The sequence below is a fragment of the Danio rerio genome, chromosome 5, assembly GCF_052040795.2.
Source record: "Danio rerio strain M-AB ecotype USA chromosome 5, GRCz13ab, whole genome shotgun sequence".
In the NCBI taxonomy this organism is placed as follows: domain Eukaryota; kingdom Metazoa; phylum Chordata; class Actinopteri; order Cypriniformes; family Danionidae; genus Danio; species Danio rerio.
In genome coordinates this window covers 20,785,564-20,805,144 of record NC_141025.1, presented here as the reverse complement: position 1 = coordinate 20,805,144, position 19,581 = coordinate 20,785,564, and the positions used below count along the sequence as shown (strand labels likewise).

General features: G+C 34.4%; 1 protein-coding gene across 3 annotated transcripts; it reads left to right on the top strand.

The window, feature by feature from the left end:
• The first annotated feature begins 2,930 nt into the window (after nucleotides 1-2,930).
• Nucleotides 2,931-19,029, top strand: gltpa (glycolipid transfer protein a). Of its 3 annotated transcripts, none has more exons than XM_087252083.1 (6): nucleotides 2,931-3,156; nucleotides 8,696-8,754; nucleotides 8,838-8,971; nucleotides 13,412-13,562; nucleotides 14,374-15,581; nucleotides 17,342-19,029. In XM_087252083.1, the coding sequence occupies exons 1-5, from the start codon at nucleotides 3,054-3,056 to the stop codon at nucleotides 14,554-14,556; spliced, it is 630 nt and encodes a 209-aa protein (XP_087108209.1). In that variant the 5' UTR covers nucleotides 2,931-3,053; the 3' UTR covers nucleotides 14,557-15,581; nucleotides 17,342-19,029.
• Nucleotides 19,030-19,581: the final 552 nt, after the last annotated feature.

The window sequence follows — 19,581 nt, the reverse complement described above, 5'->3', positions numbered from 1 at the left end:
ATATTATCAGCAATGTCCAAATGGAAATGTCCAATACATGTATTGCAGATGAGAAAACACACTGATAAATATCTAAAAGATGTAAAGACAAACATCAAATAGACGTCTCCAAGATGTACGTCTGCTGTCTTTAAGTTATCACTCGATTGAATGAGCGTTATCAGTGGTTATCAGCAGATAGATATGGTATATGATAGATATGCGCCTACTAGTAGGCTCATAAGGCTGTTATCATTAATCCAAATTGTAAATCAGCTATAAATTATATACAGCTATGGCTGTAAATGAACGAGAATTATTTCGATTATTATTTTTTTTTTCCATTAATTGTAGTTTAGTAACGTTTACCCCTACCCCAACCCTAAACCCAGCCATCACAGTACTGTAAAAGCAGATCTGGATCTGGAGTCATCTTTATTAGTATAACCGATTAACCATGATAATTATATTAAATATTACATTTTCCATTAATTGTATTTTAGTAACGTCTATCCCAACCCTAATCCCAACCGCCACTAATATCAAAACAGATTTGGGTGTGGAGTCTTCTTTGTTAGTATAGCTAATTAACCATGTGGATGTATGATAACAGCCTTCTGAGACTAACAGGAAGTTGCAGAAGGCCCTTACTGACCCATATCTATCAGCCGATAACCACTCATAATGCCCATTCAATCGAGTGATAACATTTGAATCGGGTATCTCTCTGGGGTGCTTTAATACCATTCACAAATCCACTCTTGTGGCCTCGTGTGATAGTAAAGTGTCCATTGAATGCCCACTTCATAATCTCACTAAGAGAAATAGGACAGATCGTTCCTTTTTATAATACTAGCAAATGCTCTGAGAAAATTACTGAAGTAGCAACAGTGAAAGTACTTAAATTCAAACTTGCTCATCGTCACTTTAAAGAAATGACTATTAATATTTGAGAAGTTTACAACCTTGGATGCAGTCTTAGTCTTTACACGATAAGCATGTCAGAGTGATTGATTTGTGTATTTTACAGTTATTATTGCATGAATTGTGGCCAACCCCATTACATTAATGGATATTTAATCTTATAAACAACTTTTAACCCTGCTAGGATGATTAAATCTAGAAGAACTATTAAATTGCTCTAAATGATTTGAAACCTCATTCTACCACCCAAATGGCCTTTACAAATCTTTAAGTAATATTTAATAACAGCATGATTGCTACTCATTCCATAATGATCAGAAGCTTTTTTGTTGGTCTGATTTGATTTGAGAAGTCTGATTTGATTTTATTGTCAGGCATATTCATAGTTAATGAGATCTGAAGTAAAGGTGACAGCAATGTCTAACGCTCTACTTTAGAAGATTAAATATTGATTAAAAACGAGCAGTCAGCTGAGGTGTGAATTAAAGAAGGGAATCTGGTGGCAGTAATGAAAAGAGAATGACATGACTTTCTGGGTCATTGTAGGTTAAGCCTACTGGTGAATCAATTAAACATTGCATGTGAATGTTTAATGGTGACCAGATAATTGTGTCTAATCGTCATCAGAACACTCCCCGCTTAAACCTCTAATGTCAACAGGGTAAAGGACATTTTAATTATTAACAGTATGAGGCCCCTAAACTTTCAGCAAAGAATCTAATCTGAGCCGCTCCTTGGTTAGTTCGTTCCTTTTAAATAATCCACTAAGACGATACTAAGTCACTCTTGTTCAATTTGTTGATTTGTTCAAGCCTAAACTTCTTTTGAAGACAAAAACATAGATTAGGTGTTTAATAGTCAGACAAAATGAACCCTTTAATCAGCTTTTTATAAAGTGACATCTAAAAAGAGCTTGTTGTTCAACATTTACTTCACATAGAGTATATTAGCATTTTACACAATATAATTATGAACAGGAATGGGAAGATTGTTTCATCTGATGTCAAAAAAGAGCATATACCTCATTGTTAAAATGGATCAATACTGGACATATTTATTTAGATACTGCATTGACATTTGTACTGATAAGTCTGTTTGTAGATCAGTGGTGGTAGTAAAAAAGTTATATATCATAATTACATTGATTATCAGATTTAAGTGTAATGGACATTGAATATTATTTTTATTTTTATTTAACTTTTAAAAGGGTTAGTTCACCCAAAAATGATTTTTACTTGAACATCTACTCTCTATTTACTCACCCCCGTATAGTTTCAAATCGTTATATATATTGTTTCTTTTTTCTATTGAAAACAAATAAAGATATTTTGAAGAAAGCTGAAAGCCTGTAACCACTGACTTCCACAGTAGGATAAACAAACACCACGAAAGTCAATGGTTACAGGTTTCCAACTTTCTTCAAAATACTCTCTTTCGTGTTTAACACAAGAAAGAAAGTCAAATAAACAATAAAAGGGAGACTAGGCCAAAATGATGACAGAATATTAAATTTTTGAGTGAACTATAATGCTATAACAATTTAACAACACAAATGTACACTATAAATAAACTGCTGGTATGCAAAGTAGACCTTATATGCATAAACAAGCATGAATTAATTCAATTACAACAATAGGCAGACACAAATTTAGAAAAAAACAACTGGTAATGACAATTGTACTTGACGTTAAAACTAAAAAATAAGTAAATTATAATAAAATAAAGAAATAAATAATAAAAGTTTATACAATATAAATTTTCAAAGGGCAGTGAAGGGGCTATGGGGTACAAACTTCGCTGAAAAAAGTCGCTACTTTAGTAGCTTTATCATTTAACAAAGTACTAAGTAATAAATCCATTAATATAATATTATAAAGCCAAACAGTTTTGGCCCCGCCCCTGGGATGTGATAGGCTCGTCCACGCCCACCTGTAGGACTTTTCCGCGATGAGTCTTCATATATTTGCATAAAAGGGCGGAGCAGTGGGCCGTCCAGCTGTGCCGTGCAGCGCTTGTAGCAGAAGTGCAATAGTGAGCGCTCTGTCTGTCAGTCTGGCGGTAGTTCCGGGTTCTGTCTTCATTTCTGCTTTGGTGTCCTCGTCTTATGTTGTAGGCAGAAAAAAAGTCACTTTCGCCCACTTTAGGCAATCATGGCTCTTCTAATGGAGCACCAGTTCCGGCAACTTCCAGCCGACAAACAAGTGGAAACCCGGCCGTTTCTCGAGGCGGTGTCTCACCTTCCTCCTTTCTTCGGTAGGTTGAAGGTTCTTCCGTCATCTCTCGTAGTTTTAGCTCAGATTTGAGGGTGAAGTCTGAGGGCTTCAGGGCATTATTTCGAGCTTTTAAAGTGTTAACTTTTCAGTTTTCAACTTCTTCAAGACGTCAAAAAGTTATTTTAATGTATCTCTTTCAATATGATAAGCAAACATAGCTATTGTGCATCTCTAAGGGTTGTTTTCACTATTCCTCTTTGCTTTACAAAATCACGTCAGAAGGTCGGTTTCAAAATGAATTACGCAAGTGAAAACGTAACATTAAAGTGTATGTATTATTGGCAGTATTTAAGATAGTAAACCAAGTTTAAAGTGATTCTGTTACATAATTATAAACGTGTTGTTACATGCTTCGGTAGTCGGATATTCTTGCTTTTTCTGACATCCAGCTCCTTGATCAGGGGTGAGATTTTCCTCTCCTGATCAAGATCTTCAGTGTTCCTCTAAAGTTGTTGGTGAAGTCTTCACAAAGCTGTCAAGCAGAAGCTATTGTTTGTTATTGAGGACTAATCTTTTTTGGTTCAAATTTCTTTTCACAAAGGCCACAAAGCTATTGCATGCATAATTTAATTCCACTGCCCTCGATTTTGGAAGTTGAGAAAATTGATTAGCTTGGTGTTGAATTGCCCTGGTCTATTCATTGGTGGAACGGAACATCAGAACATCTTTGTTCAAAGCCTCATTTGGTATTAATATGAAAAATGCATTTGAAATCAATTTGCCACATGAAACGCCAAGCCTGAGGTTTTCACATTAGGTCTCAATATCCCTTTCTGTTTTTTTCTTCAGTCCCTGAAAACAGTATTTTTTATTCTGAAAACTACTGATGCCGTTTTTTCCTCATGTAAGATAAAAGTATTTTTTTAACAAGATAAGAAAAATGGAAGAGAGATTTTTTAGTTTATTCTGAAAACTACTGATGACAAAAAAGTTCTTCATAAAATATAAAAAGTTTCATGATTTGAAAAATATTTAAATTCATTTGTTTGACATTACGAACAACTTCAGATGAGTTAATAAATATTTTTTTTTGGTAAAATAGCCCTAATTTTCGATGAAAACAAATGAAAGCATTTGCTATTCTATTAAATGAAAAGAAAAAAAAAAGAAAATCTAAAGAAAATTCCAATTTATTTCTCTAAACTTCGTATGCAATGTTATCACAGATTTATAGAATAAACCAAATATTAACACTCACAAACATATCTATTCAATAAATGTAGAAATTTAAACTTTTATTAATAAATAATTTATTAAATTACAAAAAAATGTAAATAGGAACATTGCATTCCTTAACATGGAAACATAATTTGTTTTTAATACGACTCAGAGCGTACTCTGATTAAGAGTCTACCATGTAAACAGCTATTTTTGATTAATTTAGTCTGATTAAGGTCATAATCCAACTAAACAGAAATCGGATTAAGACATGTGGAGTATGCCGATTTTAGTCGCATTATTGAAGTTCAGTAAAGACATGTAAACACCACAATCAAACTATTACCGTCGTGTAGGATTTTCGCCACATTTTACGATAGGATAGTCTATGCACACACACAACGTTTTTATCCCATATGGCATGCGGTATCAAATTCCATTAAAACCACACTCTTCCAGCAGTTCATACTCGCATGCAATATCTCGTTTGTGATAGGGGCGTGCATGAAATATTCCTGAATGAAAGTGAAAGAGCCAAACTGCAGTTAAAGTCAACAAATTAAAAATGAAACACCCGAAATTACATGACATTAATCCAATTATGTTATCACATGTAAAACGGGATCATGTAAAGAACATTCAAAAAGCAGCTCATGTAAACATCTTAATCATATTATTGTCTTATTCAGATTTTGCCAAATAATTCGATTACTGATGTAAACCTAGTCACTGACAACTTTAGAAGAGGTAATAAATCAATATTTGTTGGAATAATAATTTTCAATGACAACAAATAAAGTATTTACTATTCTAATAAATGGTTATTTTCTGAAAGAAAAAAATCTCAAAATGCCAAATAATTCTCTAAAATTTATACGCAATGTTATCAGAGATTTTTTAGAAGAAACCAAATATAAATACTCACAAATATATCTTATAAATGCATTAAATCTAGAATCTTCAGGTGGTTTGTGATTTACATATTTATTAAATTACAAAAAACTAAATAGGAACATTTTCTCTAGTTATTTCAGACACTTTGAAACTTCAGGCGGTAAAGTCAAGGTTACATCAATCTGATATGAATTAAATCATGCAGGCAAACCTCAATAGATGAACTTTGTATTGCCGGCTAAGATTAGCAACACAGTTTATGACAGTGTGACCAGGGACACTGGTTGCTGTGGATGTCACTAACTCCCACAGAAAGACAATTAAGCTTCCCAGCCCTTATAGAGTTCACGCTTTATCACAAAAAGCCCTGTGTGAAGTATACAAACACCAGAAAGAACAGGAGGGAGGGCTGTGGGTGAAGCTGTTTTTTTTTTTCTTTCTTTCTAGAATTAAAAGGCATTCATTCAGAGTGTAAAAGCTGGGATGTAAACAGTGTTTGGGCTGTTTTGGTGTCCTCTGTAACCAGAGATGCTCCTTTTGCAAACAGTAGGCTACAAAATGCTGATGACTCAGGTCTTTCCAATGCACTACACTGGTTTGAACTCTACACTGGTGGGCATATCACTACTATGTTAGGAAATACAAATTTGATGATGCTCTTATTTGAGGAAAACATGCTGTCTATCACTGTCTGAAACGTTTGCGTGCAAGGATGTCTACTTTTGGACATTTGTCATGTTCTATTTTTTATTTGGTTCGGCAAAATAGCAATGTAGTGCAATTTTAATTGAACAAATCTAAAAATAATTTTCAGGATATCCAGTATCAGCTTGTAAACAATGTCATGTTGCATTACATTTACCTCAGGCAAGTCATTCAGAGTCCAGACAGAGCTCATTAATTCGCAAGAGGAACCATGTCTAGGGAAAAAACATTCAACTAAATATTTGCAGTGCATCAGACTAAGACTAGATATAAAATATATTCTCCTAAACCTGTTAGTGATGCGTTCGTTATTTAATGTACATTTATAAATAAATCTGTCATGTGAATAAATGATGTAAGCCACTCTGTAAATTATTATGTCAATGACGAATTAGATAGAAATATATTTTATCATTAGATTTGAATGCTAATGTAAAAAATGCATACAGTGCAATTTACTTGTTTGTATTATTAATACGAGCCTTGATTACTATTTCTAAAAATGAATAAAAAGTATCCTTTAATGTTATAGTTATATATGCAAATAAATAGTGCACCCTATTTAATTTAGAGCATTCACTTTATTTTCAATTATTTGAATACAGAGCAACAATTTGTTTAGGATTTTTGTTTAGTTATATTTAAAGTTGTGTATACTAGTGTTGTAGCCAAACAGAAATTTCCAACTTTGAAAAAGTTCCATTTTCGATACCATTTTCAATTCTGTTGGGAACAATTACAACAACATTGAAGGTAAATAAAGTACAAAGGGTAAAAAAGAACTAAACTATATAATGCTTATACCAAGTAAGTCAGCAGTCGAAAAGGCAGTAAATTACAATGAAAATATAGTGAAAAAAATAGTGCAATCTCATCTTATTTTCTGATTAAAACAAAAGTGTTAAAGTCTTAATGTTATATTAATCATTTATCTCCCTGCTGGTGAGAAAAGAGTGAGAGAGCAAAGCCAGTATCAATACTAGCCAAAAGCATGATTGTATCATTTTAAACATTTCAGTATTGATATGTATTGATATATCATATATATATAAATATATTACAATGTTTACCCATCTTAAATTTGACCATACCACCAAACCTGTCTCAAACTTTAAAGGGATAGTTCACCCAAAAATGAAACTCTGTAATCATTTACTCGTCCTAAAACCTGTTTGTAAGTGTATTGTTCATTTTCGGTGGATGAGTAAAATAATGCTTGAGAGCAAAAAAATATCTGTTTGTAGATGCCAGCTGCATTGCCTTTAACCAATTAGCCTATTGAATACAGAACAATCAGAGAGCATTTCACTGAGGTCAAACAGGAGGGCTGAAAACATTTTAAATGTGACTCAATTTCTAGACAACCATAGTGTGTGAATGTAGTGTGATGTTCTTGCCAGGGAAAAATATTGAATCAAAATATGATTTAAGGTGCAGCATGTTAGCTCAGTGGTTAGCACTGTTGCCTCACAGCGAGAAAGTTGCTGGTTCAAGTATGGGCCGGTATAAGATTGTGTTGATTCAGCTTATTTTAAATAATTAATTTAAACGAGCAAAAAAAACAACAACTTTTTTGAGTGTAACAAGTGGTGTGCAAAATATATTTATTAGTATTATTTTTAGTTATACTTACAACAATTTTTCCGGCGTCCCTCTAATCCCCTTCTGATTCAAAGATCAAGCCAAGTGTCAGGTTTAAGTCTTTTTTTGGATAGCAAGCCGTGTTTGTCGACTGTTATCTTAAATAAGCTGAATCAACACAAATCTACTTCAATTTGTAAAAGCAGTTAACTTCATTGATTTGTGTTGGGACAACAAGAAGGAATTGTGCATTTTTACAGTTTATCAAGACTGAAAAAGCTTCCGAAACAAAATTTTGCCCACAAAAACAGTTACAAACAAGATTGGAGCAGAATATTTGTGCGTCTCAGAGCAACGCTAAAATATTTTGTCATGAATGAATCTGTTTTTAAATTCTTCAAGTAAGTATGATTTAATAGGCATTTCATAAACATAATCCAATCCATTAGTTTCAAAATGAATTAATGAATCACTCAATAATACAGGAACTTCCTGGCACCTTTTGGTGGTTATAGTGCAATTTATTTATTCATGACAGGCTTAAAGACCCAGGCATGCTTCAGGTGTAATCTTAAGAGGGCATGTAATATTTGGACAATTAGTTTTAGTGTATTCATGCCAACATCTCATCATAAATCATATTTTAGATAAACCAAAAATACAAACTCTAAACTGGTCAGAGCATATACAGTATTTATTGATTGTATGAATTGAAATATCCGTGATTCAGCGTGACTCCATTTCCGCAGGTGTTTATTTCATTATCAGACTGGCAATACATTTGGTCTCAATGTGATAATGGGTGGTACTGAAACTTTAATGAACCGCATGGGTGCTTTCAGAAATCTGTCATGCTCTCTAAGCATGGTTAATTATTCAGAACTCTTTTTTTAATGCGGTAATGTCAGAGTTCACTTTGAGTTCTTGGGATCAGAAGTGGCAATGCATTTACCGTGTATCTGCCACATTCCCCGGTATGTAAAAGAGGATTACCTCACAGCTCTGTGAAAGAATGTGGCCCTCTCACATGCATATAATCTACTTTTCATATGAAAATAGACTGCGTTTCAGCCTTCTCAGAGGACATGGTTATTACATACAAATTGCATACAGTAAGTGTTAATGAGGTTTGAATGCATGCAACATTGCACATATCACTTGTTTTCCTTATCTTTTCTTAGATTGCCTCGGCTCTGCTGTATTTTCCCCTATCAAGGCCGATATTGCAGGAAACATAACTGTAAGTAATAAACACTTGATAAGCATCAAACAATCTAACTTTTACAACCTGATCTCCACCCACTTTTGTGCTTTGTTTTACAGAAAATCAAGGCAGTGTATGACAGCAACCCCACCAGGTTTAAAACCCTGCAGCAAATTTTGGAAGCAGAGAAAGAGATGCATGGAGCCGAGTGGCCAAAAGTAGGAGCAACACTTGCCCTCATGTGGCTAAAAAGGCAAGACTGGCCTTGTATGGTTTTGTTTGCTGATTTTGGAGAAGTAAATCTGGGAAACGGTTATTGATTTCAATAATGGGATTCAAAACTTCCTATATTTTGATCTTAAAAAGAAGACATTAATTCACAAGCTTTTATGCAGCATTGTTGGGAAACCAGTTTAATTCTTTTAAACTTCTGCATTTGTCCTCTACAAAATGTGAATGCTCAGATCAAGAATTTTGTGCAGTTTTTGTGTTTAGAGAAATTGCACGTATAGTATTCTGGCTACACAGAGAAACATGTTAGTCCATGACCAGGTCATGCTGCAAGAAGTGAATCTAAAAGTGAATCTCTTATACACTGTTTCGGCCAATTAAGACATTTCAAACGTTTTTTTTAACATTTGGCATTAGTTGTGTTGGTGCAGGGTCATTTTTTGCTCTCTTACTTTGACTTTGTGGGGCATAATTGTTCATTTTGGTCATTTTTTTTGCCTTACACCCCATTAAAATGATTACATGGATTGGAGTGAAAAGAAGTCTTCTGACTAAATTTTCTTCAGTCCTTAAAACAACACTATATTAAAATAGCTGAGACCAATATAATTTAAAGAAAAGATGTTTTGAAGCAGGCGAAGCAGTGGTACAGTAGGTTGTGCTGTCGCCTAACAGCAAGAAGGTTGCTGGTTCGAGCCTCGGCTGGGTCAGTTGGCGTTTCTTTGTGAAGTTTGCGTGTTCTCCCTGCGTTCGCGTGAGTTTCCTCCAGGTGCTCCAGTGTCCCCCACAGTACAAAGACATGCGGTACTGGTGAAACGGGTAGGCTAAATTGTCCGTAGTGTATGAGTGTGAATAAGTGTGTGTTTCCCAGAGGTTGGTTGCGGCTGGAAGGGCATCCGCTGCGTAAAAAACTTGCTGGATAAGTTGGCAGTTCATTCCGCTGTGGCGACCCCGGTTTAATAAAGGGACTAAGCCCAAAAGAAACTGAATGAATGAATGAATGAATGTTTTGAAGCACTTTAATATTGCCATTTTGTGTATTTAAAAGCATTTGTTAAACAAGCAGTCTATGTTAAATTAGCACATATTTAAAATAAAATGGTTTTATAATAATTTTCTTGTGGATGTCACTTTTAATGGACAGGACAGTAAAGAGTTGACAGAAAAGTGTGGGGAGCAGAGAGAGGAGAAGGATCGGCATAGAATAGTTGTTACAAAGGACAAATCAAAAAAATGATGTAATTAATAGTAGTAATTCATTACAGATTCATGAGTAATTAATAACAGAATTTCTTTTTAGGTAAATATTCAGTTCACCTAAAAGTGAAAAATCTGTTTTTTTAAATTACTCATTCTCATGTCGTTCCAAAACCCTGAGACCTTTGTTCATCTTCAGAACACAAATGAAGATATTTTAGAAGAAATCTGAGAGTTCCCTCATCCTCTGTAGACTGCAACGATCATGAGACATTCGAAGTCTAGAAAAGTAACCAAAAATATAGTCAAAACATTTTATGTGACTACAGTGGTTCTATTGTTATCACATGAAGTTTTAAAAAACACTTTTGTAAATATGACATTGCCTATATCTTCTCTTCTATTACGGTCAATACGAGGTATTTGCCATTAGAGTGTGCAGCGGCGCATGCAAGCATAGAATTGGCCATAGTAAACATGCAACATAACTTGATGTTTTTACAGTTTTTTTTGGCATACAAAAGTGTTCTTGGAGCTTTGTATGATTACAGCTGAACCACTGAAGTCTCATGGAATGTTTCAACAATGTTTTTGATTAATTTTCTTAAACCATGTAATGACTGTTTCTCTAAATGGAGAGCTCTTGAATTATATCTAAAATACCTTAATTTGCATTCAGAAGATAAACAAATGTCTCAGAGCACTGAAACTACACAAAGGTGATTATTTATTAGCAGATTTGTCATTTTTGGATGACCTATGATTCTTTAATTTTTTTTCCTGGTTCTCACATGTTTAATGTCATCAGATTAAGTCTGATGAGGAACTTTTTGAGGAACTAAAATAGACTGCTCAATAGGCCAGCTAAAAGCAGACCAGCTAAAGTCCAGCGCAGAGCGCGTCAGTTGTGCGCCTTGCTTTCACATTGTTTAATACACACTGGATGTACAACAATAAACAAATATTTTTATGAATGAAAAAGAATTAAAGTTCTAATGATTATTATTACAAAACAATAATGTTACAGTACAAAAATTATTGTTTTCTATAAATATAAAAACCAGTACCTCCATGCCTTATTCACCTTGGGGGCTTTTTTCAGTATATTCACGATAACCTGATTTAGTATAATGTAATTATTATTAGTATTATTTATTATATGCATATTTATATTTGTTTTATTAAAAACAAGCTTAGATTTGTCCACCTGTCAGGTTTTGAACCATATGGGGCATAGGGCGTGTCTTTGGATATAACTGTTGTTTTTTGACCACACTTCGTTATTACTGTTTATTTATTCATTTGCTGGAAATTAGAACTGAATTTAGAAATAGTTTTGAAACAAATCTTTGCACTTAACAAACGAAATTATTTATGTAGGCTAATGGATGTCCTCAGTGAAAAGGGTACAACACCGTTTCCTTATCCACGAAAGAGAGAAAGTGAAAGTCAAGGCCAAATTGAGGAGGCTCATCATCCTCTTGCTGCAGATGCTGTTTAACCCTTAAAGACCGAGACAGCCGCCCGCGGCTAAAAATAAGTATTGCTCTTAAATGTTTAATAACTTTTGATCCGCTGATCCGATTCATACAATTCAAAGATTGGCATAAAGAAGAGAATCTCAGCTTTCCAGTGCTGTATCACATAACATTCGCGGACTTTCAGAGGCTCCGGAATCAGTGCGGTTACGTCATCAAAATTTGACAACGCTGATTTGACAAAGAAACGCTCGTCACTGTGTCTCCGGACAAACCAGACATGATACATTAATGCATTGTCCCTCCTCCATGCCCAGATTGGTTCAAACTCGCTATATCACAACCAATAAGCATAGGTTTCGCTTTTGTTTGTGGACCAACAAGCTTTTTGAACAACACGGAATGAGAGATACATGAGGCATACATTTATGCGCGGCTAAATAAAACGCAAAAAAAATGTTTTGCATGAAATAATTCTCATACTAAGTACTTTTGCATGCACAGCAGCACAGAAACATGACAAAACAGAGACAAAGCAAAGACTAACTGCTGCTCTTGCTGTTTTCAAAAGACGCAAATGAAGGTGCAGCTGTTTGTCTGCATTGCAGACAACCATATCCAAATCCATATCCACAGACAACCATATCCATGCTGGCACATAAAACCTAAGGATGTTCCATATTGAACCTAGTTTTGTTATGTAACTATTTACTGAGGATTTGCACCATGTTTATTTGGACTTTGACACATTATTTATTATTTTCTTATTTTTTTTATTTGTTCATTGTAAGTGGTGTTGTTTATAGTAACTGAAAATATATTATTTGGAAAAAGTCAAATTTGATTCACTGTTCTATTATTTTGTAACATTTTTTTCTGTTTAGTTCATTCCCAGAACTTTTGGGGAAAATACATTGTCAGTAAATAAATGCATTTTTTTCTCCCATAGAAAAACGCCTTGGAATAACATTGAAATAAATTGCTATAACTTGCTCAGGGAATTGTGGATGTAGACAAAATTTATTTTGGAAGTATAAAACATCATAGCATGTATTTCTAAAGAAAGAAAAACAAACTTCATAAGGTTTTGTTTGAAATAACTAGAAAATGTCACTTTTTAAAAAAATCGTTTCTGGAAAATTCTGGAATATTTTCTGTCTGTTCATATGTTTTTGGACCAAAAAATATTTTAGACTGGACCTTTAAATGATACAGATTGAAACTTCAGGTTCTCCTGTTTAAAATGATATATGACACTTGAGGCTGACTGCTAAAATAAAAATAAAACTGCTTTTAAAAAAAATAATAATATAGGCCCATTAGGTGCCCACAAAATACCTCTAGGTCTTTAAGGGTTAACTGTTTTTTTTTTTTTAAACTGTTTTGAAGTGTTCAGTTTTTCCACTTACAAAGTCCGCCATGTGAAAAGAAAATGCATCATGGCGCGAATCACCTGACTCTAAAAGAGAATGGGAGATGAGACTCTGATTGGTTTATTCTTAAAACATACCTAAAACTCATTAGGAGAACAAGCTCAATCCTGTTAGACCATGTGCTGCGGCGCAGAACGTATTTTCCCGTCCTTACATTAGCAAAAGTATCTTCGGATACGTCCCTTAATACTTTTGCACCATGTGCTTCAGACTTTGCACCTAGGCTGTTAAAATAGAGCCCTTAGAATGCTTATTATTAATATTCCTTATATATAAAATTGGAGCATCTCTTGATTTTTAGGTAAACTAACCTAACCCTTTAAAAAAGCTGTTTACATTGTGTTTTTCTTTTAGGGGGCTGCGCTTTATCCAGGTTCTTCTCCAAAGTCTAGTAGATGGTGATAAAGATGATAACAACCCAAACCTCATCAAGGTCAACGTCACTAAAGCTTATGAGATGGCTTTAAAGAAGTATCATGGCTGGATTGTCCAGAAGCTATTTCAGGTAGGTTTCTAAAAAAAATTAAATGAATAGGATGTTGAAATTAAATGATATGAATGAATACATTAAAACAAACTAAAAGTTTGAAGTCAGTAAGACTTTATGCTTTTGAAAAGAAGTTTCTTATGCTCACAATTTAAAAGCAGCAAAAATGGTAATATTGTAAAATACTATTATAATTCGGGCGGGGCAGTGAGTAGTGATGCCGCCTCATTTGCAAGAAAGTCGCCGGTTCGAGCCTTGGTTGGGTCAGTTGGCGTTTCTGTGTGGAGTTTGCATGTACTCCCTGTGTTTGCGTGGGTTTCTTCCGGGTGCTCCAGTTTCACCCACAAGTTCAAAGACTTGCGCTATAGGTGAATTGGGTACTCTAAATTGTCCATAGTGTATGTGTGTGAATGAGATTGTATGGGTGTTTCCCAGTTATGGGTTGCAGCAGGAAGGGCATCCACTGCATAATACATATGCTGGATAAGTTGGCGGTTAATTCCACTGTGGCGACCCCAGATTAATAAAAGGGCTAATCCAATAAGAAAATGAATGAATGAATTAATGAATGAATGAATATTGCCTCAGAATATTGCTGTTCTGTGATTAAATTGTGAGTATATGTGATTTATTATTTGAAAATACACTGAAAAAAATCTATACTAGTATTATATATTATAAAACGATATTAAATAGTTATTTTAATTTTAATATCATTCCCCTTTTTTTAGAAGAGTGTGCTGTAGACAACAAGTCTGTCATGATATAATGTAATATTGTTAATGGCTGAAAAATCTATTGAGCTTTTCGCTGTATTCATTCCCTTCAGGCTGCGCTATATGCCGCTCCATACAGATCTGATTTTCTCAGAGCTCTTTCTAAAGGCCGAGAGGTCAAGGACGAAGAATGTTTGGACAAAGTGCGGCAGTTCCTAGTAAATTTCACAGCTACTAATGACGCCATCTATGAAATGTACACCAAGATGAACGCAGATCTAGACTATAAAGTGTGAACTCTCATTGACAAAACAAGCAAACTTCAGACCTCATCTGCTGTCCTCCCGGTGGATCTCTGTTGCCTCCCTTCAGACGTCTGCTCACTGGACCGCTCTCTTCTCCTACTGGATCTTGCTTCTATCTTTTGTTTTCTCCTGGGGGACAATTAGGGTCCAAGCTGCTGAAGACGGTTTCAGAAGGGAAGGCTGTCTGTTATTGTTTGTTCTCCTCACCATTTCAGTGCTTAAGCGTTTGTTTTTTTAAAAAGTAGTATTCTTTTTCTTTTCCTTTAGTTTTTTGAGTGTTTTATAACTTTAACTACTGATCATTTTTGCTTGATTCTTAAAACATGTGCACTTTAAGTGTGTGTATGGAACAGTGTTGGGTACAGTTAATTTTAAAAGTAATATATTACAATATTAGGCCTATACTGCTTGTTCAAATTACTGTACTTATTTAAAATGAGCTAAATCAACACAATTCTTGAGTTTTTTAGGGGGACAACTTCATTGTTTTATGTTCAATTCACTTAAATGTTTAAAAACAATGAAGTTAACGTAATCGATTTGTGTTGGGACAACATGAAGGAATTGTGTGGAACCCTGCATTTTATTACAGTGTATTTTAATGAAAGAAAATGCAAACACACACTCAATAAAATGAAGTTTGCTGTTTGTTTAAGGCAGCACGGTGGCTCAGTGGTTAGCACTGTTGCCTCACAGCAAGAAAGTCACTGATTCGAGTCCATTTGGCATTTTAATGTGGAGTTTGCATGTTCTCCCTGTGTTGGCATGGGTTTCATCTGGGTGCTCCGGTGTTCTGACAATTTTCCCACCTTGTCAGATTGTGCTATTGATTTGCTATCAGTGTAAATTTTAAGGTGGAGTAGTTTGATATGAAGCTATAATATTGCCTTAACCTACCTAACCCCTAACCTCAACCTCAGAACCATTCAAATACCGTGTTGGTAGCATAATCTGATGGGTAAGATAAAATGTCACAACACCGGTTTCCCCCCCAGTCCAAAGACATGCGCTATCAGGCCCGGCGCCAGGAAGTCAAAACTGAGGGGGCACTTTAAATCCATAGGGGGGCACTAGACCTGGTGACTGATTTTGGTCTCTTGTTTCTTTCATTTAGGCTATTTATTCGCATTTATTATTACTTTGCATTACTGCCTAAGTTACTGACCTAAGGCAGTAATATAGGCTACGTTTTAATAGTAATAACAATACGCAGTTTCGCTATTACGAATTTTATTAACGATGGTAATGCATACCGCTTATTAATGCAGACGGATGATGGCTTCAGTGCCAAACGAGTGCTTTAAATCATATGTTATTCTCCTTATTTCCGTTTTATTTCAAATAACAGCCCTATGAATGTTTAAAGTTTTAGGTAAAGACGTCAAATTATGCCCACACATGCAAGCTGACCCACGATCAGACAATTCATTTAACCGGTAAATAAATATAGTGAAATCAGCTTAACCGAGTCATCATGCTTCACAACCAACATCAGTGTTGGGGAAAAGCTAAATGTGACAATCTAATGTCATTCAAAACAATTACTTAGTTACATTTTAAGGCATTAGTGTAGCCAGAAAAATACCTAAAAAAGGTATTGTCTTAGGCTATTATAAATGTGCTTTTTTCGTGATATTGTAAACCATCATAAACCATATGTACCATAGTTTCTAGGCCTACCCGTCATTTTATTTATTAATTATTTTATTTATTAGGCCTTTTTAATAGCTTGTTTTCAGGTTATTTTCATTTTAGGGCCATGAGCTAAGTCAAAACAAACTCGATATGTTGTATTTTAGCTCTTAAAACAGATCTACAATATATTTTATGTTGTTTAATTTTGCATGAGCAAATAGCAGTATAGCCTAAGTTACATATTTTTAAAAGATTATCATTCTGCCTACCTGCAGCGCACGAGATTTCTCGGTTGATCCGCGGTAAATCCACTTAAGCATTATACCTATTCCATTTATAACACTGCAAACTTGACTTCGCAGGCCGATCATCTTTAAACGCAAAATGCATTTATTATGTGTTATACCTTGACTGCAGTTGCATAATGGGATGTTTCTCTACGCAACTGTAAAAGTGCACTTTTCAGCAAAATGAAAGCAAACATTCAAAGGGTTCTGCGTTTTGTCAATTTTAGCTTAATTGTAATAATATTAATAATAATATTAATAAATAAATTAAAATATTATTTATAGTGTAGCCTACTGTGGGACTGTGCAGTAAACTATTTATTTTTATTAAAACATTTTTATTAGGCTACATTTTCCCGAATAACTAATAAATGACTGGCAGTTGCGTCTCTGCTAAAATTAATTTAACAGCAAATTTCTTATGTGTTTTTTACTTTTAGAGCTCAAGAGAGTTGTGTTTAAATAATTAGTTAACCAAAACATTTAATGAATTAAGCTGCTCCTATCATGTCACCCATTTTCTCCCTTGTGAGTTGAGTGCGCCTCCATCGCCGTGTGCGCGTTTTAAAGGCTATTTACGGGCGCACCAGACCTGACGCGGGGACCGGATCTCTGGACTATAGGACTAGTTTTAACCTCACCATTTTCATAATTTAATTGCTATGTCATATATTTTAAAATATTTAAATGTGTGTTCTGAAGGTTGGAAGGACGGGAGTGTTAATAATTAATGACAGAAAGAATTTTCAGTTTGAGTGAACAATCCTTTATAAAAACTGGGGGGGCACAAACTCTGTCTGAGGGGGCAATGCCACCCTTTGCCCCCCCGTAGCGCCGGGCCTGTGCGCTATAAGTAAATTGGAACTGCTGTAAATTGCCCTTAGTGTATGAGAGTGTGTGCGAATGTGAGAGTGAGTATGGGTGTTTCCCAGTACTGGGTTGCAATTGGAAGGTAATCCTATGTGTAAAACATATACTGGAATAGTTGGTGGTTCATTTCGCTGTGGCGACCCCTGATAAATAATGGACTAAGCTGAAGGAAAATAAATGAATGAATGCTTGTTCAAACTACTTATTTAAAATAAGCTGAAACAGCACACTTCTTGAGTTCTTTTTAGGAGAACTTAATTGCTTTATGTTCAATCTACTTAAATTTGCAATAAAATAAGTTAAATTAACTTAATGTCTTTAAATCGATTGTGTGAAACCCAGCACTTTCACATTACTTTTGCCTAAAAGTAACTACACAAGATACACATTTAGTTCCTTTTTTAAAGTGACTCAATATTATGTTACTTGTATTACTTTTAAAATGAACTTTACCCACTGGTTTACAGAGGTATGAAAGGGATGTGTATGGGTGCTTTAAGCAAACAAGTAGAGTTTGAAAATGAGGCGTTTAATTATACTTACTTACCAAAATAAGAATCTACAGATTCTCCCACCATAACCAAATATCTGACTTTGTTCTGTTGTTTGAATGTTTTAATTTTGAATTCTGTTTTATGAGGAAAAAAATACTTGAATTTGAGAAAATATTGTGAAAACAGTGACACTGAAGCCATGTTACACTGTAAAAATATCCACATTTTCCGTGCTTTGTAATTCACAAGTGTTTATTTTTAGTTTATTTAAGTGTTCATTTATTTACTATTGTGAGTTGCATTATGGGACCTTGATCTCTGCTCTGTCGACTGTTGACTGTCGACATTTTGGTTTGAAATAATAAGAACTAATAGAGAAATGAGTCTGTAAAATAACAAAAAATGTACTGGCAGTTTATTAAAAGGTTTCTGTACCACAATATATAACACCAACCCAGACAATATATCACTTTAAAATGTTAATAAAAGTCACTTTTTCAAAATTTTCAACGTTAAACGTTGCTGGAGAAAAGATCAAGATCCCATAATGCTATTCAAAAGTATAAATAAACAGGGAAAAATACAACATTATTGACAAAATATGGAAAACTGCTCATTTACAGATGAAACTTGATCTACAATAATGTCTGAAAAAAACAAATCTACTAAACATTCTATTACAGAATGATGACAGAGATGACTAAAAATCTTCTGATTTGGTGTTTTTTGGTTTTTAATTTGTCAAATGATCAAAAGTGCAGTAATGAAATGGATTTTTAGAACATAATTAGGTGAGGTTTTTGTAAATGAATAGTTCTTTTTTCCAGTTGCCTGACTTTTTTTTAAAACTCAGTAAACACACCCCAAACAACATTTCTGTTTTATTGCTGTGCACTGGAGAGGTTATTTTTATGCGTTTTTTTGTTTTTTTTCTCTTGTCGTGAACTGACTTTATGTCAACTTAATTTATTCTGAAATGAATGATTTTGGTCATGAGTAAATATCTCACTGGCACAGAGGACAAAACAGAAGCACTCCATCATGATGTGGACTCGTGTGACTGATGCATTCTGGTGCTGTTTTGCTCCTCTACTGTAATTTATTATCTTAAAGTGTCTTAATTGATCACAGTTATACATAGTCTCTTTTAAATCTTATTAAAGTATGTCCTTGCTTAAGTTGTTTTGTTGTGTTCTTTTTTGTGGCTGTGCTAAAAAGTTTAACCGCGATCAAACTGTTGTGTAACAAGTACATAAAATAACCACTAATTATCTGTTTTTTAAATCGGTTAAGTTTGTGATCTGACCTGCTAACCATACGTTTTTTTTTGAAGACAAACATCAAGTAAGTTGAAGCAGTTCTGTGATCAGTCTAATTAAGTTTCTTGAAAATTGTGATATATCAATTAATTTTTAATCAATCAATTTTATATTATAAAGGTCATACTTTTTTTTTTTATTCATTCTTTATTTTTATAATGTCAATAGGACCCTGACAACAGAGTATGGATCCAAATGCAGGTTTATTAAACGGAGATGGTCAGGCAAGCAATGATCAACACGGGCAAACAGATGTACTCAGGAAATCCAGAGTCATAGTCAAATATCAGGCGAGTGGTCAAAAGGCAGGCAGCAGTAAACAATAAGGCAAGGCTATACAAGGCAAGGCAATGAAAGGAAAGGAAAAGACGTCATAATGTTCACAATACTGTTTAGACTCTGATGTGCGTG